At 37.4% G+C, this 23,547-nt stretch overlaps 1 protein-coding gene across 1 annotated transcript; it reads right to left on the bottom strand.

The window, feature by feature from the left end:
• On the bottom strand, positions 1–19,252 carry ATP6V0D2 (ATPase H+ transporting V0 subunit d2). The gene is made up of 8 exons (XM_086742449.1): positions 19,123–19,252; positions 12,534–12,705; positions 10,426–10,604; positions 8,878–8,957; positions 6,967–7,044; positions 3,449–3,625; positions 682–759; positions 1–162 (listed from the first exon to the last, which is right to left on the bottom strand). The coding sequence occupies exons 1-8, from the start codon at positions 19,250–19,252 to the stop codon at positions 1–3; spliced, it is 1,056 nt and encodes a 351-aa protein (XP_086598575.1).
• Between the last annotated feature and the right edge of the window lie 4,295 nt (positions 19,253–23,547).

Raw genomic sequence — 23,547 nt, 5'->3', positions numbered from 1 at the left:
TTAGAAAATTGGAATATAGTTGTTAATTTTGGTTCTGTGCCGCTGAGAAATGCATTCAGCAATCCATACAATATTCCTGCATTCTTGTTCCTTTAACTTTACATAGGCATAGAATACTCCAAAATGAAACTGGTTGTTGAATGCAAGCACATTCAGCTTTACCTGTGGAAAAGATGAAACACGTGTTATGATAAAATCTTTAAAAAGGCAAATGTGATTTTTATATGGTAGCTTCTATAATCAAGATTTCTATGTAAGTTTACAACCATGACTGTATTTAGGAGTCTCTTGAGTATAAGTATAATTGAAATGTCATCTCTAGATTAATTTTGGTGATAGACTGCAGCAACGTTACAGGTAAGTAAAGGACAGTGATGAAATACTTTCCTCAGTATACTGTTCAAAAGAAATTTCATTAAGCAGTTTATATGAGATGGCTTTTGGATCGGCTATCAGAGTTGACAATTCTATAACCAGTCTTCAGAAGAATGTCTGGGCATTTATTGTGTTTAAAAAGGTAAATCCTTCTGTTTTAATTCAGCCAAACGTTGACAGCCATAGAAGTAGTGTTCTTGAATACAAAGTTGAATAATGCAGTACAGTAGAATCAAAAGCCTAGTATCTCATTCTTGTTTTAAATGTTATTCCAGGTAAATAACTTTCATTTTGATCTTCTCTTACCTCATGTTCAAAAAATGCATCTTCCAGTGTCTTTTCTCCAGTGCCACTCCCTACACCTTCAAACACAGCTTTGTATTCCTAGAAGCATAGACAACCACTCGATGAAAATAAGGTACTTTTGTATTCTGTGCAGCACAGACACCTTACGTTACTTTATTAATTAGTCTATGTTAAGTAATCTTTATGTATAGAAGAGCTCATGTATAGGTTAGAGTTCTGCATAAATCAAAAGTTAAAAGCATATAGTCAGCAAAAGAACGAAAAATCACCTTCTTGTATTTCTTACCATCATTTCCTACAACTTAAAGTAATTTACTGGAGGCATTAAAAGAGACTTATTGTAGAAGGACACATGACCTTTCACTCCTTTGGACAGAGAGCACTGAACTTCTTGTACAAATAGTATCCATCAGAGCCAGAGCTGTAAATGGAGCCAAAACCCTGAACTCTGATCCTCATGTGGCTGCTCATTTTATTTCCAGTAGTCAGCTGAATTTGCTTTATCTGCGCTAGTACTGTATCTAAATCCATTAGTCTGATATGTCATCCTGGAATATTCTGCACAGATATATTTGACTTCATTTCTTACGTATTACATTTCTGTGTAATTTGCTTCTCTGTGTATTTGTTTTGTTTTTTCCTATAAAGTAGCAGTGCAGTATAGGTCTAGTACAATGGTTCCCAAATTCGTCTATGTAGCCCACCATCACATAAATAAACTTCATCTGTACCACATTGCCATGGTGACACATGCTTCTGACATTTTGCTTATGCACAGGAACAATGTGCATCTCCAGCTTTGTTTCTTCTCTGGAAAAAGCAGTAGACTAGACATCATTTTTTTTTTTTATTTGGATGTAGCTTAAATATTATAGGGGGTTAGAGTAACACAGTTAATTCATAGAGTAAGTGTTGCATATTGATTAATCTTTAAAGATCCTCCTGGAAACTATGCTAAGGCACATGGAAAATAAGGAGGTGATTTGTGACAGCAAACATGGCTTCACTGAAAGCAAATCATGCCTGACCAATTTGATGGTGTTCTACGATGGGATTACTGAATTGGTGGATAAGGGAAAAGCAACTGCTATCATCTACCTGGACTTGTGCAAAGCACTTGACACTGTCCCACACAACATTCTTGTCTCTAAACTGGAGAGACATGGATTTGAAGGACAGACCACTCAGTGGATAAGGAATTGGCTGGATGGCCACTCAAAGAGTTGCATTCAATGGCTCAATGTCCAAGTGGAGACCAGTGATGAGTGGTGTTCCTCAGTATTGGCACCAGCCCTGGTTAACATCTTTGTCAGTGACATGGACAGTGGAACAAAGTGCACTCTTGGCAGGTTTGCCATTGAAACAAAGCTATGTGGTGCAGTCAACACGCTGGAGGGAAGGGATGCCATCCAGAGGGACCTTAACTGGCTTGGGAGGTGGGCCAATGCAAACCTCATGAAGTTCAACAAGGCCAAGTGCAAGGTCCTGCACATGGGCAAAGGCAATCCCAAGCACAAATACAGGCTGGGTGGAGAATGGATTGAGACCAGCCCTGAGGAGAGGGACTTGGGAGTGCTGGTGGATGGGAAGCTCAACATGAGCCAGTAATGTAAGCTTGCAGCCCAGAAAGCCAATCATATCCTATGCTCCATACAAAGAAGCATGACCAGCAGGTTGACAGAGGTGATTCTGCCCCTCTGTCTTCTCTCATGAGACCCCACCTGGAGTACTGTGTCTAGTTGTGGAGCCCTCAACATAAGAAGGACATGGGCCTGTTGGAGCAAGTCCAGAGGAGGGCTACAAAGATTATCAGAGGGCTGCACGTCAGAGGAGCACCTGTCCTATGAAGATAGGCTGAAAGAGCTGGGGCTGTTCAGCCTGGGAAAAAGAAGGCTTTGAAGAGGCCTTATAGCAGCCTTCTCGTACCTAAAGGGACTCTACAAGAAAGCTGGAGAGGAACTTTTGACAAGGCCATGTAGTGATAAGATAAGGGCTTTAAACTGGAAGATAGTAGATTTAAGTTAGATATAAGGCAGGAATTCTTTACTGTGAGGGTGGTGAGGCACTGGAACAGGTTGCCTGGAGAAGTTGTGGATGCCTCATCCCTGGAGGTGTTCAAGGCCAGGTTAGATGGGGCTTTGGGCGACCTGGTCTCGTGGAATATGTCCCTGCCCAGGGCAGGAAAGTTGGAACTAGATGATCTTTAAGGCCATTTCCAACCCAAACCATTCTGTCATTCTATGATTGTACTAACAGCACTAGTCACATCAGTATTAACAGCTTCGTGTACTTCTTTGATTCAATCAGTGATTTAGAGAAAAACTTTCAGAAGGGCATTTTTACGGTACACTAGCAATAAATCAGATTTGCACTCATCTGTGACATCAATTGTTTGGTCAACTAATTTTAAAATTACTTATGCTTTTGCTCCAAATTCTTCGAGGCAGCAGCTGTGAAGTGAAACTCAATTTGGGGAGAGTTAATGAAGTAGGAAGTATTTTGTTTACTAGAATGTGATTTGGTCTTATTTAAATGTCACTGTAAGAGGAACTTTGTATTTCACTAAAGTAATAATGTATATTACATCTTGACATCAAGTGTCTTTGGTCCCGTATAGTCTTTTTGCGATCTTTTGTATCTTGGCTGATTTTTTTCTCTCTCACAAATGCTTTTAATTTATGTGAATACTCTTTAAAATTTTGCTGACATCAAAAGATGTTAAGTATTTGTATTTTGGCTTTTTGTTTTAAGAAATTAGATTACGTACCGCATAGTAATCTGCAACACACTTCACTTGCTCGTAGTCATCTGCATTGGCTAACAGGTGTAAGCCTTCTGGATGCAGTTTTCCACAGGTTGGATACAGCTTCTCTCTGTCATCTTTACTCAGCTCAGTGCCAAATGAATTAATGGTGATGATAAAGGCACGTCTGTCTGCCTCAAACTTAACATACCAAACAAAGAATAAGGAGGTGTTATTAAGATATCTCATTCTAAATCAAGGCGGGGATATGGGGTTTTTCAGTAAGATAAACTATGGAAACTTAAAAAGAAAGAGGACTTCAGAGCATTAGAAACGTATCTTATTTTAAAAATTGTAAATCTTTGTTTGCAAATACTTGTTAAATTTTAACTGGAAAATCAAACAGTGTTTTGCAAGCACAGCTTTTATTCTGTGATTTTTGTACTGAAAATATCATCTCTGCTACTTCCTCATTTCCCTACTTAGTTACCCAGATGTTGACAACAAAAAAAATCTCCTCACACACCCTTCTGAAGTTATTGAATAACACTCTTAATAATAATATAGGAAAGGGCCAAGAATCAATAGTACTCTTTTGAGGTAACTTAGAGTGCTGTTGAGAGTAAACATTGAATGGAAATTCTGAAAGAAAAAAGTTTCTGAATGCACGTATTTGAAAGGATAATTTATTAAGGTGGAGGGGGCTGTTTACTTACCAAGTTAAAGTTTTCAAGTGTTTCAAATAACAGTTAATTTTTAACACATAAAATCAAGGGTTATATTTCTTCTGCCAGGTTTAGGTGCCTATAGTATCTGCATTTTCCCGGCAGCAGTAGACTGAAAGTCATTCTAATGTCTAGGTCTCAGGCTGTTCTTATGCACAAGGCAAAATTTCACTTGCCTTAATTCATATGAATTTAAAATGTAATGGTAAATACAAATAATCTTACTCAATTCTGTCTGATTTAAATCTATTCTTCTGTCTTGACATGTAAATTGACTATGGTTTTCTTTCTTTCCTTTGTTTATTGCTTTCATGTTGTAAGAACAACAGAGCCCTTGCTAATTGCAGGGATTACACAGGAGAATCTTCCAAGTGAAGCATATACGGTATACGCACATTCTAGGCAGCTTGCAAAATTTCTTGTGTTGTGAATTTTTGAACTGTTTTAAGCATAAAGATACTAGTTTCTATTGACTAATAAGGCTGCAGTTGCAACACAGTTCTACAAATTTAGTGGTTAAGTATATATTCATAGATACTGTTCCTGTGTACTGGGACACAGTGTAACAGGGACCTAGCTGCCCTCTGGCACTGACTTCAGAGTAAGGAAAACAAATAAACAATAGAGAAATAATGAGAAGAAAATAAGTGTGCTTGAAAAGATTTCTAGCTAATGAATAACAGGGCCAAATTTCACTTGCCTTATTAATATGAACAGGCATATCAGCCCTAGTGAAACTGTTTTAGAAGGACAAGTGCTTTGGTTTTTTAACTTGTTAAAGCCATGTAGAATTTAGCTATTAGGTTTGCAATATTTTGTTGGAAAAAAAAAAAAATCCTCAAATGCAATTGCAACTAATGCTAGCAGGTTTTGGGGCCTACTTCTGGTAGCTCCCAGTCTGGGAAAATTTGGAGGATCAGTGCCATCCATATGGACCTCTCAGTTCAACAAATTATTGGTACATGATGTTCTCTGTAGTGAGTAAGGCCATGAGGCAGTTACTTGGTGACTTAGGCCATTTGATTCCTGCACGCAGAGATGGAGTCACAGGGTGAACATTTCCTAAGTGCTTCAGTTGCCGTATGGGAAACTGATGTAGCATGTCTGCTACTTGAGAATTAGCGTGGGGCCCTGATAACAGGCATGGTACTAACTGCAGTGCAGTCGTGCAGTTTCTTCCAGATTCAGGGTTAAACATGCAACGTTTGTTGTCCATGGATGAAGAGTGATGGTCAATACTTTTAATGTGGAAGGTTGGCACCATGACTGGTGATCAAGGAGTTGGGGTCAAGGAGTTGTCAATCACCTTCAGCCTCATTCTGGTGGGGTCAGGCTGGTAGTCTTACATATAAGAATACAGAAAAAAATAGCAAGTATTATATTGAATGATTAAACTTTGGCTTTTTGTGAATTCAGCCATTGGCAGTCTGCCCTATGTGTGTCTTCAGATTATTAAAATGTTTTGGAAAGAGAAATATTCCACAGAAAAGTTTATCCTCCTATCTGATTAATATTAGATAGAGATTTTAAAGAAGATTATCACAGGCCAAACAGTTACAACTGGTTTAAAGAGAGTTTTACAACATGCTTAAACTAATGTCAATAAGTAATCTGCTCTCAGCATTAATTTCTAGCTAAAAATGAGCTTCATGAAAAATCTGAATTAGTTGTGGAAAATGTCTTTACCTTTGCCAGCGAATCTCTTTATTTTTATTTTTCAGAAAAGAATAGTCAAAATACTTAATTTCTGGTCAATTTAACTTGATTAAGAATATTTTCTTTAGAATATAAACTGAAACATTTTCATTTGGTTACATAAAATATGAAATTGCATTCTATTTTAGGTCATTTTTTTGTAAGATGTAATTTAGACTCATTCTTCCTTCAGGGGTGAGCTCCCAGGTTTATTATCCCTCTCCTATAGTGCAAACTTTTAGTGTGAAATCATCAGAGCTCAGTGAATTTTGTTCAGTCTATTTCCTGGGTGTAAGTTTTGCTTATCCAGAAAAAAAGACTCCCAGAAGCAAATGAATGATCTGGTGCTCAGACTCTGTGAAGAATTGTGATAAACCGTGTGAAAAAAAAAACCAAAAAACAGAGCTGAATGCCGAGAACTCAATTTTAGGAATTTCTGCATGTTTTATTACAATAACAGATATAAAAATATCATACATTATGCTGCAGGTGTGCTTGGGGGAGGAGGACATTAGGTATTTTGTATGTCATGGGAAAAAAAAAATTAAACTTTTCTGAGTTGAGACAACTTTCTGAGCATGAGTCCAACAGGTAATGTTGGACTTTTCTGTGTGGGACTAGTTCCAAAGGTCACTCAACTCTAACTTCAACCATCAGTTTTAATAGGAGAGTAAACAAACATAGTAGTGCCATGAATCTTAAAGATTATTGATTAGTAAATATACAGTAATGCCAGACCTTAGCTATCCTAAATTTAATTTTGATCTAGGAGGTGAAAGAATAATCCACTTTTTTAGTTTTTCTACATAATACAGAAAAATGTTAGGAGCAACAGTTTGAGATTAGTGAACCATTTATTCTGTTCTGCTCTCTGTTATAGAAAAATATTAACTGAGACTAACTCTTCCTGGGTAATGGACTAGCTGCTTCTCTAGTCAAGAGGTAAGAGTCATCCTAGAATAAAGTCTTCATTACATCTTAGAAAAACAGTTATTCAGAGGAGAAGCAAACATTTGACAAGTAACTTTGCAAATGGAGAAAGAAGGAACAGGAAAAACAGAGTAACCTAATGATGAAAACATTGTGGAGTACTTTCATGTACAAAGGCTGAATTTTTCTTACCTCAAGAATAGGTCTCATGATTTCTGCTGTAGTACCACCTTGTTTTTCACAAAACTTATAGAACGCTTCAAGATAAGACTACATGAAAGAAGAAGATAAATACTTTAAATGCTACTTAAGACCTGGACCAGCACAGCACACAGTCATAAACCTCATCTTTAAATACTTCTGTTAACTTTGATAATTCTGCTTAATTACTTTGCTGGATTGACAGTTGAAATATTAAAATGTAAATGTCTTATTACAGTATGGGTTCAAATATTTTAAAAAATTGTTATAGGACAAATACTATGTTTTCTCTGCTCTCTAAAGAAAAAACTTTCTTTCCCCTTAGCTTTCACTGCATAAAAAGCAGATGGCTGAAGGAAACTCTGCATTTATAGTGTGGAGGAGGGGATTTGGGAATATGCCACGGCTGTTGGGCCAGCACTAGGAGGATACACAAACTAATCCCTGTTGCTCTACCCTAAACCCTGGATTAGAACAAAACAGCGGACAAAGCTGCTGTAATACTGGTCTGCAGAGCTCTCTGGTCCATTAAGATTTTTGGCCTTTGCACCCATTTCAAAATACCTGTCCAGTAAGGACCCTAAATATCTCAAAGATGGTGTTCCATCTGCCTCTCCATCCTCCAAAATACTGTCTTAGGGAACATTTATGTTATGAAAATGCATTTGCTACAGCCTTACACAATCTTGTTAAAAGAAGCTGTCACTAACTATGCAATTAAGTTACTTTTAAGTAGAGACATCTCAAGGGTGATCTGCTGCATGGGATTATGCATTAGGTTCTGTATAGTGCTGATAGTAGAGCTGAAACATAAATGATCACATTGACAGCTGAAGCAGAGGAGACAGGATATATTAATAATTTAGAAGTGTTTGCAGAATGATCCCCTTGATACTTAGGACAATGAGAAGAAAAAAAAAAAAACAAAAAAAATTGATTTATTAAGTGTAAATGTATGATTATCCACTCGGGATATAAGAATCAAATTTGTGTGATATCAAATGGAGAGAGAGTGTCTAGTTTAGTAGTACTGTGAGAGAATTAAAATAGCTGGGCATAACTGATGTTTTCAATGAGAGGAAGTAGCAGAATATTTAAGAATCAAACATTGCCTTGGGAATTTATAAATATAATTTGTAAGACAAACAGAAGATTTTTTTTCTTTCCCCTTAGTGCAATCAGATCACTGTAATAATACTTCCTGCAGTCTGGGGCATCCACTGTGAAAGAAAGATAACAAAGAATTTGGAGATAATGTGCCATGAGGAACCATTAACAGAATGAAATATGCATAGCCTGTAAAGAGACCATCCTAAGAGTATTGACCTGTGTGCTGATATTTGTAAAGTACTTTGAAAATGCAAGGCACATGTTAGATGCATATCCTTACAGCAGCATGCTGTAGCAATGCTAAAGATAATTTTAGAAGGAAGAAAATTATACAAAACCCTTAAGTAAAAAAAAATGTTAGCTAGACTCAAAGCAATTAAACCTTTTCAGATCACATTTACCTTTTCTAAATAAAAATAAATGTTAGCCAAAAGCCCGTCTAGGCTCACTTAGGAGCTAACAGTTCTGTGGCATTTGGTGGATAACTGAGTTATTAATAAACAAATGGATCTGGATATTAGTCTGGCATCTAAAGCATTTTCATTAGTGAGATATTAAATTAGAATTTGGATGCAGACCTAAAATTTGAAAACTCTCCAAACAGTGAAGTAGAAAGGAAAGGAGCTGGATTTGATTCCTGGACTTGTCATCAACCAGGTGACTTTAGACAGCTTGCTTTATCTCACCATGCTTCTGTTTCCCCATCCGTAAGACAGGGTTAATGATACTGACCTCCTTTTCTGAGACACTTTGAAAAATCACAGTTATTATAGTTATATTGCAAGAACTTGCCTTGTACAGTTTGTTGCGCATTATTTCAATGTTCATTTCATCCAGGTCATTTTCAGACAAGCAGTCTTGAAAGAAAGCAGCTGAAAGCAGAGTTTATTATATTGCAGTATAAATCTACATGCTGATAATACACATATTTTCTATTACCATTCACCAATTTGTGCGCAAGGATCTGAGGTTTCTGTTGTACAAGAAAGAATGACACAACAGAAAGGAAGAGAAATCCTCTTGATTTTCCCCTTATCCTCCGGCTCCCTCCTTTTTAATGAGACACTGCTCTGAGGGGAATCAATCAGCGCCGCAGCCAGAGTCCACATCTCCAGAGAGAATCAGATGAGAAATGCTAATGAAAGCCCTAATCTTCCCTGAAGTATATAGTTTGGGCATTAGTGAGATTTTCTAGTGAGGAACATGAAAGACAGTTTTTGTCTTAAATCATGCAGCTATTCTACAATTGTTAAGGACAATCTTCTTTCCTATTTTCCCTCTTCCTCTTTGTGTATGTCTGTAGTCAGGGAAAGGCAACAGGTTACAACTGGTAAGGGGCACACTATTTCTGCTACAAGTCAGGATGCTGTTGGCCTTCTTGGCTTGTATCGGTTTGTTTGTTTCCCAATGCCTGAATCAGTAATTAAATATACTAGTATTAATCAACAATAAATCAAGTTAATTTTCCCCAAGTTGAACCTGTTTTGCCTACAAAGGTACTTGATAGGTCATCTCAACCCACAAACTCCTTTCCCCCCTGCCCTGTTTTCTCCCTCCGTTGTGCTGGGGGGCAGGGGTTGAGTGAGTGGCTGGATGGGAGTTTGGCTTCTCAAGATGGGTGGCCAACCCACCACACCTTGAGAAGCAAAACCCAAGTCCATTCACAGTACTCAAGATGAGAGCACACAGTGGTTTCATATATGTCCAAATCCCTCCAGTTACATCTTATTCTCCCTACTCTCCCCAGCAGTGCCCTACAGCTGGTTAGTTTTTGTTTGTTCATTTTGGCTGTTGCAGCATATTGAGCAGAGTTTCATCCCAGTTTCAGAATGCAGTGTTCACAAGGCTCACTCTGGTTTGCTTTTAGATTTAGTTCTTCAAAATAGGGATTTTCTCTGTGTCTGAATCATACCCAAATCCCAAGAGAAAATCTAGGTTCTGCCACAACGTCTGATATTTATTATGTCTGCTTCTTGATCATAAGTGAGGGATAGGCAAGATTTCATCTTACATTTTTTAATTATAGATGCAGGTGTTGAAATAAAAATCTAGATGCTCTAAATATCCAAGGCTACTTTGGGTATAAGAAATATCCATTACACTTCTTGAGTAGCCTGTTTTCTTTGTGTGTGCTACCCAAGGTTGATATAGAAGCTGTTAATAAATGTTAGCAGAAATGTCCTGAACACCACTTCAAAAGTGCTTGATCCACACTTCATCTTTTTTGTTACCTAAACACAGCATTTCCAGTAGAAAACATGATATGCCATCTGAGATATTCTTAAGAATACAGGATGAGTAGTTTCAAGAAGCAAATAAGAAATAATTTTGTGTTCCTACCTAATGGTGTGTCAACCAAAATTGCGTTGAACAGCTCAGTGGGGTTTGAGGCAATGCTGACTGCTTCCATTTGCTCAAAGCTCCCCAGTGGATGGCACTTGGGAACAAGTTCAGCTATGGGCCGCTGATGTAATGTGCCAGTTATTAGAAGAATTACATTGTCAATCATGTAGCTGTATCTGTATTTGAAAGAAAAAATAAAAGAAATGAACCTTATCTTTATAATTAATTTTCCTGTGAAAAAAATACAAAACCAATATTTTTGAAAATTATTAATAATACTGAAGTCAGAAACGACCACAGTATCTGCAGGTTTGTACCTTCACTCTGTATCAATGTCTCATTTATTAAAAACAAATAGAAGTTTTTAAATAGCAAGCAGGTAACACAGAGTATTAATTTTAAACATATGACTGAGTTTAGGAAAGAGGCACTTAGAGAAGGGGAAACCGAAACATGAATATAATAAGCGTAACAGCTGTGAAGTGTAGATTCACTACAAGAAGTGACAATGAGTGCTATCAAAAAGTAGATCACCTGAGCTGGCAGCTTCTCTACATTGGGATTTTGTTATTTAATATGGCCCATCTGGTCAAAGAAGAAGTGCATGGGAGTCTCAGCACTAAAACTGCAGAGTTCATGCAGATGGACCAGTCTTAGGGCTTTCATCATACTCAGCTTTAAACATTGTTACATGAGGAAACTAAGAACAGGTTCTCACAGATTTCTTCTTTATTGCTAAAAATCTTCTTTTCAGTGGAAGTTTTCTATCAGCTTCTTACTTGTTGTACTGTCAGAGAGGCTGACAAGAGTTTTGTCAGTGACTTGGGAATGTGAAAGCTATTCCCTTGGGATGCTTATAACAAGGATGCCAGTCTTCAGCTTGTGTTGCTGATTCGAAACACAACTAAAGACATACAGGGATTAATATGGTCTCACAAAATCTGGGAAGGGACTCAGGATCTGGCAAAATGTAGTTCAATGATTTAATAATTGTGTTAAATATCTTAAATGAGTGTCTCCATTATTGAAAAACAAGTGTGTGCAGAGATTTTGCATACATGTGTGCATATGCATGTTAATCAGTGTGAGAAAAGAGCTGCCATAATTTTAATATTTTCACTTTCATTTCTCTGAAGCAAAAGATAAACATTGTATGCCTCAGGTCACAGCTGTCCTGGGGCAGTCTTTAAGGTCTTGTTGATATATTCACCTAAAACTAGTCAGCTACACTTGACTCCCTAAAAAAAAAAAAAAAGAAAAACCCCCAAAAAACCCAATAATGATACTTTATTTTGCTGTTATGATAAAAATACTCCTTAAAAGTAAGCTGAACGGTCTAGTGTTCTTGTTATAATATGTTAAAAAGGTCAGATCAAGCGGAGTAAACAGTTAGGTAGACTGTCCTGCTAACATTACACTAATCCATGCTGTTATACTGTTATAAAGCAGATCCTTGTTCTTAATGTTGTTTAAGCTATTAATTGACAAGTTCTGTCTGTTTATAACTGTATTGAGATCAGAACTTTCTCTTCATCTGGCATCAAACAGCACTTGTACTTTTTAAAAAAGCTACTTGGATCTAAGTATCTTGCTATAAACACCATAAAATTTTCCTAGTTTTAATGTTCAAATGGTATGAGAAGTATGGCAGATGTATGATGTGTTGTTTTTCTCCTTTAAAAAAAAGTCTAGAATTTGCCACATGCCTAGGAATTAAATCACTGCCCTGTACCTCATGAAATTGCTAATCTTGCATGAGTCACCCCCACAAACTTCAGTTTTGCGAGTTCTCTGATTTAAATGATGTTAGAAAATTGCAACCATTTTTCTCAATTGCTGCCACTCCTCCTGCCACTGTACACAGAAAAAATGTGCTTGTGCTTGTGTTCTTCAAAATAAGTGCTTGCAAAGACAACAGCTCTTCATACACGTATTTTCAGAACTTATATTAGCAAATATGGTACGTAAATGTCACAGTGTTAAAGTAATTTTGCTATTTTTGAAACTTAATAGCAATTCGAATACCATGCATGTACACTGTTTTAACTTGTAGCTGTGCTTTTGCTTTGAGTCAATGTAATAAGCTATGTGCTAACATTACTTACGTGATAAAATTTAGAAAAGTGGCAAGTGGTTCAAAAGCGTGGTTTCTAAAGTAATGAAATTCTGTGAGTAGTTTTGCTTTCAGTTTATCATCGATGGTGGAAATTGTGAGAGGGCCAGTTTCGTTAGCTAGGAAGTTGCCATAGTCTGTGGTCTGTAGATGTAGCTTCAGATCTGAAACGAGATTCAAGGAAGATCATGAGAATAAAAGGTTGTTATATTGTCTACAAACCAAATTAAAAAAACTTTTAAAATGTTAATTTCTAACATTGTATTTTCATATTAAGGGTCTGATCATACTCTATTGAAAAGGTTTTGCCATAGAGTAAGTGCATAATTACTGCAAGTTTGTGCTGCCTTCTACCAGTAAGTCTTAACTGCATGCCGCAGGAAAGCACAAATAATTTATCCCTTTGTCAGAAGTTTCACTGACAACTTTATTTTCCAGCCACACCAGCCACAGTGTTAATTACTGCTGTCCCAAGCCCTTTACCAATCAGGTTTGTTCAATGTTTTGATTTCTCTGATTTATTCAGGGCACCACTCTTGCACCATTATAATACAGCAGTTGTTTTGTCTCCTGCATTCCTATGGACTGTTATGCATCAATAGGAATCATGCTTTAACTTTGTTAAGATCTTAAATTTTCATACCAAACTTCTGAATCTCAGGTAAGACTACAATCTGATGTTATTAGGCTGACCAAGGAAGAGGAGAGAACACATCTTGCCTGGCTCAGATTCTGGGCTCCAAATGCATTCTGTGGTGGAGCACTTGAAAGGGCACAGTTACATTCTCTTAGCATTTTTGGTCTGGCTTTGTTTGATTTATGGCTGCCACTACCAGATCCTAAGAAGCTGTTCCAGAAATTTGGGTTATCAGGACATGGTCTCTCTAAGCTCCTGACCCTGGTAACTGGGGAAAATGAGTTGATTAGACAACAAAGTTGAAAGAAGCTTTTGTAATATCAAAGAATTCTTTTGACAAATTTCCTCTGCTAGCCATTTTCCACCATGAGGCAAAAGTAAGGGTTTGAATCAGTGCTTAGTGTTCAAAGGGGTTTAACACATTTTCTAAAAGCCCCTGCTATATTGCATAATTATGTTCAAAGGTTGTATTAAAACTACTGTAAATTATACATTGAGATAATGTTATATGGTTTGGGCATTCGTCATAATTAGATTTCTGGATAAAATCTGAAGTGATATTTATGGAAAAGGACAGCAACACTCCCACTGACTGAAAAAAAAAATGTGTACTTCCCTGTAAGGGAAGTTAATGTGCAGTTAGCAAGGTGTGCATTTATCAGTATCGTAACTACTCTTTCCTAATTCCCTATGTCTGTACTTTCTTAGCATGCAATAAGGTTGCCTACACTGAGACTTAAAGCAAAAGAACTAGCACATTGCAAATTCAGACTCCTACGTCTAGCACTCTGGCTGACTGAGACAGATAACCCTCAGAGTTTTCTGTGCAGTTCAGCTGCCACTCAAGCTCATTTTAGCAATTGCATCAGCAGACTCTTGGATAGGACAGCCTTACTTGGCTGGCTCTCTGCAGCTGTTAGCAGTTCTATAGACTCTCCTGCAATAGGCTGAACTTATGCTAGCAGGGTAAACTAATTGCTTCTTGAAATTATACAGGTTGTCACAAAACTGTTGACAAAAGACGGCAGAGGTAATTGGTCTTTCAGTGGTTAGAGCCAGATACTAGGAAATAGTTATAGTTTCAGTACAGGCTTCCATGTAGGAAGAAGAAAGAGAATTCAAATATGAAACAAAGAAAACCACTTAATTCAAGGGAGAGAGAAAGGTAAGAAAGATTAAGAGATAAATAAAGATGCTGAATTATGTCCAGAAATAAGTTTGAATATGTAAGACCAGCTTTTCTTAAAAATCACTTAATATCACATCTATATTTCCTGTGAAAACTGATTTTTACTTTCTCTTTTTATTGCAAAGAAGGTAAAAATACTTGGCATATGGTGGGATTAGATAATACTACCTCATTACATGCAGAGAGCTGAATTCCAGCTTTTCTCGGTCCCTTTTCAGATGAACCAGTAATATCTACCTTGAGTCACACTCTGTAAATGCACTCTGAACATGGTAATTTTTAGAGGCTTTGTACCTAAAGGAGACTGCAAAACTCAAATATCAGCCCCAAGTATTGAGCATTCTGAAATGTGTTTAGCATTGTCACGAGATGAACAGAAACCAAACCCAACTGATTGAGAGTAGTTTGACAAAACGGTGCTACCTTCCTCAGTTCTCTTATTGACCAAGTGGCTCTGAAATTCTTACCCTAATGTAAGGCGTGAAAAATACCAGCTATATCACATTAAATAGTCCCACCTGGCTCTCAAAAGCTATGGAGGAAATACTATGCCCAGGAATAGACAATCGTAGAATCATAGAATGGTTAGGGTTGGAAGGGACCTTTAAAGGTCATCTAGTCCAACCCCCCTGCAAGAAGCAGGGACATCTCCAACCAGATCAGGTTGCTCGGAGCCCTGTCCAACCTGGCCTTGAATGTTTCCAGGGATGGGGCATCCACCACCTCTATGGGCAACCTATTCCAGTGTTCCACCACCCTCGTTGTAAATTTTTTTTTTCCTGATGTCCAATCTGAATCTACCTCCTTATATTTTAAACCATTATCCCTCATGGGATTTCTGACCCTGTCACTTCCACAGCCTGCTTGAGAGAAGTATTTCTTCTAAATGATTTAATAAATACCAGCATGCATACTGTATGTAAGAAGCAATATTCAACCCTGTCTCATGGCCTTGGCCAAAACAATTGAGAAAATAGTAATCCACAAGCTCCAATACCTTATGATATCAATCAGAAATGTCATAATCAGAGTTCACACCATGACAGAGTTCAGTGCAGCTCTGAGATTGCTCTGCTGGTCTTAAATGATAAATGATATTCTCTTAGCTGTTGGCATAAACAAGACCTGGGGACTAACACAGTCAGACACTTGTATTAGTAATGTGACCTGATGACCTGGAAGGAGTAGATGATTGAGCATTACAGGGACTTCAGACATTCCTGTTCACCAAAACCTTTTAGTGACGGTAGCTGCTCCTTTTCTTAGGGGCTCTTGGAAATCTACACAACACCCCGGGCTTTTCAGCATGTCCGCAAGATCCCTGGGAAAGAAAATTCCTGTATTTCAGCTGTCCATATTATTGCCATCCATCTGCATCATGTTTTTCCTCATACAATTATATGCAGGAAAATTGTATGTGGGAAATGTATGACTTTAAATAATGTGATTTTAAATTACATTATTTTATTCACAATTGAACAGCAACTGAACACAAGTAACGATATGTCTAAAGGGAATTAATGCACAGAGGGAGACTAGTTTAAGATAAGTGCAGGTAAGACAAGAGTAATGCTGATCAGAAAGGAGTATTGTGAGAACTTGAACAAAGCGTTAACCTGGTCTCTCTGCATCAAGCACATGGAGCCTTGTCTGACTCCTCATTTTGATAGCCAGCTACCCTCAGATTTCATTTACACTGTTATTTCAGCCACCGCATGCTGGCTCTGGCCAGGGAACTTATTTCAGGAATGTTGGTGGGAGCAGAGCTGGGTTGCCTGTCCTTCTGTGACCTAGTCTCCCTTCTAGAGAGCAGTAATCTTTCATAAATAAGCAAGGAAAGAATAAAACACAGAATTTAACCCCACTCATATTCTACTTCAAAGATTGTCAGTAGAGTTTCTCTGAGGATCCCATTCCCCTGAAACAGATGATGACAACTAGTAACACACCGTGTTGTGGAGGTTCCATACAGTGTTGCAGCACACAAGGTAGCTCCGTGGAAATTACAGTAATTCAAACAAGCCCAAAAGGATGTGCAAATTAAGGTGAAAGCCTCTTCTCCTCTCTGTGTGGCCCTGAATTGAGAGGACACAGTGGTATCATAAGTCAATTAGCATCCTCTTTTTTTTCTTTCCCTTTCACTGCTATACTTACTCTGTGATTATCAAGCAGATGTAAGGCACTAACCTAGTTTTTCTTGTGGTTCTTCTGTGCTGACATTATGGTTTCCCCTCTAGAGATATCAAAACCACTTTGAAATTAAAAGATCTTTTTGATTCTATTTATGTGTTACTTGGGGTTGGTTTGATTTTGTTTCTGCTTGTTTGTTTTAGCATATTTACAATATTTTTAGCGTAGGCCAGTTTTGTGGTATGGTACTATGCCGCAGAATGCAGAATGGGGTAAATTTATTACCTTTTAATGTGAAGACATGAACTGAAGGCGCTATTGGACGAGCACAATAGTACTACAGTACAAATCCACATGCTGAATCTTTTAATTGGAAACAAAATACAACACATGCGTAAAACTCCATGATTTTCTTTAGAAGTAGAGGTCTGTGGTTTTGGTGTGCTGTCCTCTGATGGTGCAATTTCAATATTACATCATCTTATATGTGCAGAGAGATGAGTGTATTTAGCCTCGTGTACAAATCCAGTACGTCCCATATTTTTGTGATAAATAATACATTTGGTAGATAACTGATAGGAATCTGTTAGCTGTCTAAAAGAAGTAGAAAATGTTGCAATAGAGAAAGAGATGTAGCTGAATAGAGAAAAAAGGAAAGTGATAGTGGGTAGTAGAGATGTGCTTGTAGGTGGGTTGATGAAGGCTGCTGCTTCTGTTGTTGAAATAATTTGCATTCTAAAATTGAATGAACATTAGAAAGAGGAAGGTTTGAAAATAAAAAGGCATTGTTCTTTCTACTATAAATCTTACTTTTAAAATGATTTTATCTCTCCATTGTGATCTGTTGCGTACTCTTAATAATGTTGAAGGTTTATATATCTCAGAAATATTCAAAAATTACTTCCTAGTTGTAAATAACTGTCTTGTAGCATGACTTAAAATTTAGATAGTTTTTCTTAACTATTCTTAGCTTAAACATGAGCAAGTATTCTTCTGGGAAGGATGAGGGAAATCCTTTTTACTTGCATGTTTTAAAATATTTAAATGTGTATATTTTTATCTTATTCAGAAGTAACCAGGATTTTATCTTTTCTTTTTTTTTTTTTTTTTCTTCATGGACCCATTTACTGAGCTCTTCTGCAGAGATAAGTGGAGTAAGAGCAAGGTTTAATAATCCCATCATTCTGTCCTCTAAAAGCTCTATTAGCTTTTTCTGAAGTCTCTATATTCATGGAGCAGGACTTTTTGACTTAAACAATTAAATATAGTATGAAGAGTGTCTGTAGAATCTTTAAGTTGCATAGATCACAAATGCTGGTACAAATAGGCTACGGAAACTGTTAATTTTGTCCAGCTGACATAAGGAACAGATTTCAGTTCTCAGAGTAAGTGTATACATGTGTTCCGTGTGTCTGAATTGCCATTGTATGAAACAGAGACCTGATACAGCTCTCCAGCTTATCAACTGAAGTAAGTACGTGCGTGTGGTCAGCGGAATAGTCTCTGGATCCAGTTGACTGTACTGACAATCTCTTCTTCAGCTATCAGAGGAAGTTTATCCTGCTGACAGATAAACACCACCATGTATCTATCTAGATGTAGTTGTTTTAATATGCAAGATGCATGGCAAGCAACCCTCCCAGACTTATGTTTTTATTGTATTAATAGTTTAGACAATCTCAAAACTCTGTTGTATATGGGAATCACCAGGTTCTGCACTTCTCATTTCGCCGATTCATTACTGCATACACAAAGCAATCAATGCTTAAAAAAAAGTGAGCTGCTTATTTCTCCTTGTTCCTTTTTCAAATTAATTTGATATATTGTTTGTTATTGAAATTATTTCAGTGTACAGTCATAGGTGTTATTTTGGAGTTAATAATTTATGTTCCTTTAAAAAGATGGGTTTTTTCTGTTGCATTTTTTTCCTGCCAAGTGTCTATAGGTGTGTCATATGATTCTTTGTACAAGCCTGTCTTCATCAGGCTGTGACCAGTCTTGGCCACAGAAAGCTGTTTTGGAAACTAGTATGTGTTCTCTTTATTACTGTGGCAAAGTCACCTTGAAAAAACAGCTTTTTTTTTTTTTTTTTTTTTTTAATGCTTGTGAATAGTTCAGTCTTATCTTTGTGGAATCTAGTTTTCTCTCCCTGGTAAGCAGAATGTCCCCCACTGCCTAAAGCTCATGAAGTAATAAAGTACTAAAATTATATACTTTATCGAGAAACTTAGAGCCAAATGATAAGCTTTTAATAAGATTTTAGGAACTATTTTATCCAGCTGAAATGATATGGAACGTCTATACTTGAACAGTTCTATAGCATGGTTAAAATCTGTGGGAAGGTTACCAATCTCCGTAGGAACTCCATGGGTGAGATTTCCAAACCTTATCAGTAAACTAGAAAATCCCATCATCTGGACTGCTTTGCAAATCATAGCCTCTACAATTCTAGGGTAATTTCTATGGAAAGCTGTTAACTTAAGTATGAGAATGGTTCTTCAAAAGACATTGGGGTTATCTCTGGTTTTTAAGATAAGCCCTCAATACTTCAGTCGTTTACGTTCCCTTCTTCAAAGGTCTAAGCAGCAATATTTCTTCCTAAATAAAGTAAACGAGCAGACTTACCTTCTAGTGTCTCGCACTGTGCTAAATTGACATAGTCCGCACTTGTCAAGATCCCGGCTTTGAACCCTCGGACCAGACCCTCCAAGTAGCCATGGTCCACATTGAAGTAAAACTCTGAGTATCCTGGCATGGAGAACAGGAGATTTAATCTCTCTGCTGGATACTTGGTGGTACTGAATATCTGCCACTCGTTGTTTTCCTCCTCTTTGAAAGGAGTGACAAATAGTCACTGATTTCCTGCCAGCCTATGATTGTGTTTTACCAACTGGTTTCTTCCTGTTACTTGTTCCTAGTGTAGTTCCAGTATAGTTGATGCTTACACAACAGCCAGCCAGCAAATCCAACTCTCTCCTGTCAGAGCCAGAAAATGAACCTATTATTGTTGGAAGAGAAGCCAAAAAGGAAGTATAAGGTTTAACCATTGCTTACAAGAACGCTCTGTACTGGTTGGGGAATGAGAAAGCATATTACAAAGCTTGATAGCATTTTCAAATTTCTTAAATATATTCTAAACAGGAAGTTATCTGTGAATACCTATTGAAAAAATATTTCTGCACTGAAATGGTGGGCTGTGGTAAAACATAGCCTATTCAAGGAACTTAGATGGTTTTTTTGTGTCGCTATATACCTTTTGTTTTTAACATTTTTGATTGCTGGAAATTTTCTGCTGCTCATCTCTATCAATAAATATGTATACAAATTTTAAGATCCTTCTAATAATTACAGTGAACATTAGATCATACCCATAGGTGAAAGGTCTTGGAAGGGATTGACTTTCATTAGCCTTTAAAGTGAGTATCCAGAACTTACCTCAAAACTGCATTTTGTCCAAGTTCCACTCAAAATACTCTGTTCACTAGATGTGGAAACAACTCATATTTTTCCTCTTACAAAATGAAGATTATAAAAATAGGAATCTTCATTTCAATAATGCAGATTTAGAGCCTTTTTAGACTTCCGGATTTTGATTCAATTTAAACTCAAAACTGCAAAATCTATCGGTAGCTTTTATACTGAAGTGTTAAGCCTGCTGCCTTTCAGATTTAGGTGCCCCAAAGCTGCCAGTTCAAAGTTGCTGTGCTTCTGTAATCAACACAAAAATTCCTTTTTCTCCCTAAATTCACTAGTGTATGCAACGCATGTTTGCCAGTTTTGCTGGAAGGGAAAGTCTTTTCGCACACTAGGTGATGTTTAGATATGTCGTTAACTGGAGCTCGAGAAGGTTGCAGTGAGGTGTCTGAAGACTGCTGCGGGGTTGGAGGGTTACAGAAACTACAGCAGCTGTCTGCTGTCCACATCTCAACACTTAAGCTGAGCTTTTAGTGCTTTGAATGTTTGGTGTACTGTGTCAGATGAAGACAGGCAGCTTGACTTTTCCCTTATGCCGAAATGCGGCTGCAGCACGGTTGTGAGCCGGCAGCCACTGGGACAAGGCTGTGACTGTGAGACTTTTCACCCCTATCTTGGGAGCTGAGAGACTGATGCCAGCTTGGTCCTCACCAGGTGGTTCCTGCCTATAGCACTTTGCGGCTGGCGTGGCAAGGCTCCGCAGGCTGTGCAAGGAGGCACGAGGGACCTGGGTGTTTGCTGCCCAAGCAGCCACCCCCTATCTCCTCCAGGAAGAAGGTCACTAGCTAGCTGGCTTCTTGGCTGGCTGGCCAGGAGCCTCCAATGGGCAAGAAATGGCCATGAGCCACCTGGCAGGCCACGCTGCGCCAAGGGAGTCATACTACTGCACCTTGAGGGTCAAATTAAGGTTATTACCAGGCCTGTAACCAACTGCAAGGGAAATAGTGACAGCATTTACATATTTAAAAAATCACATGTTCAGATATGCAAACTGTAATTAGTGGAGAGTTCAAATGGTGCCTAGACTATTGAGGCTTGCTCCTTGTAAATTAGGCTTGCAGTTTTAAGTCTCTCAGTTCTTAGCATGGCAGAGTTAAGAATGAGACAGATTAGGCCTATTAGACAATAGAGATAAAGCTGCTCCCTCCCCTACACAAACAATTTGTTTTTGTCTCTGAAGTCTGCATACCGGCAGAGCTCAGAACCTCCTTGTGCAAGAAGTTGTCAGAAAAAGTTTGTTTCAAAAGCCAAGGAGATTTTTTTGGGATATGTGACCACTGTCAGTGCTTCCTTATTGACACATGAAGATAACCACGTTTTTATTTAAATGTGTGGTTTTTTTGTCACTGTTGTCATTGTTGTTCTTGCATGTTTCACTCAACAGTCTCTGGTAATAATTTTTTCAAGGCAAAAAAAATGAGAAGAGGTAACACTAGGGACTCATCATTGTGTACACTAAGAGCAGTGTTTGCTTTTAACCCCCACATCTCTGAAGTGTGTGTTACATAAACAAATTCGTGCCTCAAAGCAACTGAATCCAGGCCTCCCCCAGCTGCAATCACAGCGTATCACAACCTGGCACGTACCCAGCTGGTGGCCGCCCAAGGTTACGCTGCCGACGAGCTTCCAAAAAACTTCATACAGCAGAGCCGGTGCAGAAATGTCTTTGCAGTGGGTCCTAAATTTAGTAAGGTGCGGGGTCATGTGAATATGGCCTGGCAGGTGCAAATACCACCGCTGGTGATCCTCCAGTGAGAAAGTGCTAGCACGAGATCCATAAATACTGTTGGGACTATCACTTGAAGTGATGTCACTCTGCAAAGTTATTTCATGAAATCTGTGTATTCTTGAATGATTGAAAGAAATAGCAAAATTAGGCTAAAATCCTGAGTGCTTTTATCTGTTAGGGGACAAGGTCTCAGATGATGTGATCCAGGTTAATAAACTGCGTTCAACAACTTCTGGAAATGCTCATTTCTCTGATTTATTTGTTTCAAGAAAAATTGATGAAAGGAGACAGGTTTAGCAGCTATTTAGGCATGATGCATTTATTTAGCTAATGCACCAAATTTTATGTATAAAAGACCCAGTTCAGTATCTATTGTTGTAATTTCTTATAATGAGTGGCTAGTGCTGTATAACTTCTTTGACATTTTGTAGTGAGTAAGGTTTTATTAAAAAAAAAAACATAGTTCTTTATATTAATGAACTTATTCATATAGAGCTGTGAATTAGCTTTAACAAATTACCACATGAGAAAATACGATACTCTCACCTGTTAAGTTTGTGGAGTGCAAAGGTTGAGATATTTATAAAACAATTTTTTTAGCAGTGAGCTAAATGAATGCTGGGAGCATGTTTGGGAAGAGAAGTTAATTCAGGTTAAGCAGAATGAGCAACACAAAACTGTTCAGATCTTAAGAGCAGGATTTAACATTTGATATTGACAGTTTTTGGGAAACTGTGAAACAAAATACATATATTATTTAACCACAAGAGGTCATCATAGCACTGCTGTAAACCCTCTTTCTTCAGTTTTTTTCACCTCCACTGAAATAAATACATTTGGATAGAAATGTGAAAAAAGTTCAGGCTTTTAAAGTTTGTTTTCCACTAATCTGAAGTTTAAAATAGTTTATATATATATACTGATTATTTAGTCAGAAGTGACAAACAAAATATTTCCATTTTACCTGTATTTTTGCTACATGCTCTGAGCGTCCTCTTTTTTTTTTTTTTCTTTTTTTAACAGCGTTGACAGCTCCTAGCCACGAGGTTAACACTGAAGAACAAATGACAAAGAATCAGCAGAAGAGTGAGTAAGTGGTGTTATACCAGTGGAATGTTGACTAAATCACATGAATTCAAAGATACTCTTTTTTTTTTTTTCATTACAAGTACTTGAAGATGCTATAATTTTCATCTTGGAATATAATTTAGAAGTCTTTTTATAACAGCTTTAACTAAGCAGATATGTGCTTAAATTGTGATTTTGCTTATCCAGAAACAAAATTCACTTAAGTTTTGACTGTGCAATTGCTTACACATATAATTAGTGTTATGTGTGCCAGATTCGCTGTTATCAGTATATAGTACTGCTTCAATGTGTGAGTGAGAGATTTTTTTCATCTGTGTCTATATTGACTTTTTTTTTCTGTTTTCATTGGTGAGATTTTTTTACCTAACACTGACTCTATACTTCCCATCCTGTCAGTGGAAAATGCACCTCCCTTACTTACAAATCAGAAGTGTTTTTAAAACATAACCTGTTCTTTCAGCTGTTTCCCGCCTGAAAGAAATGGATTTTTTTTAGATCACCTAGGTAGAAATTGTTATGAGCTGTGCACTATTCAAAATGAAACAATTTTACTTTTCTAACACAAATTAATAATATTTAAACTGATCTAAAGACTTTTAGAATGCAATGTTTCCAGCAATTTTTTTTTTTTGTTACATATCTTTGCACTGGTGTTGAAGGCCAACTACATCAAAACTACTTAAACTTTGTAAATTCTAGAATGTTCTGCGTAGATTTCTGATTGATGTGACCCATTCCTAAAAACTCTTCCAAAATAT

The sequence above is a fragment of the Chlamydotis macqueenii genome, chromosome 2, assembly GCF_036417535.1.
Source record: "Chlamydotis macqueenii isolate bChlMac1 chromosome 2, bChlMac1.mat, whole genome shotgun sequence".
Taxonomy (NCBI): Eukaryota; Metazoa; Chordata; class Aves; order Otidiformes; family Otididae; genus Chlamydotis; species Chlamydotis macqueenii.
The sequence above is the reverse complement of the archived record's forward strand: the minus strand, read 5'-3'. Positions and strand labels throughout refer to the sequence as shown.

Coding starts and splice junctions, on each gene's coding strand:
- ATP6V0D2 (XM_086742449.1), bottom strand. CDS start 19,252: ATGCCAGGATACTCAGAGTTTTACTTCAATGTGGACCATGGCTACTTG. Junction 12,706..19,122: donor ACAGTGCGAGACACTAGAAG/GTAAGTCTGCTC, acceptor ATCTCGTTTCAG/ATCTGAAGCTACATCTACAG. Junction 3,626..6,966: donor TCATGAGACCTATTCTTGAG/GTAAGAAAAATT, acceptor TGGTATGTTAAG/TTTGAGGCAGACAGACGTGC.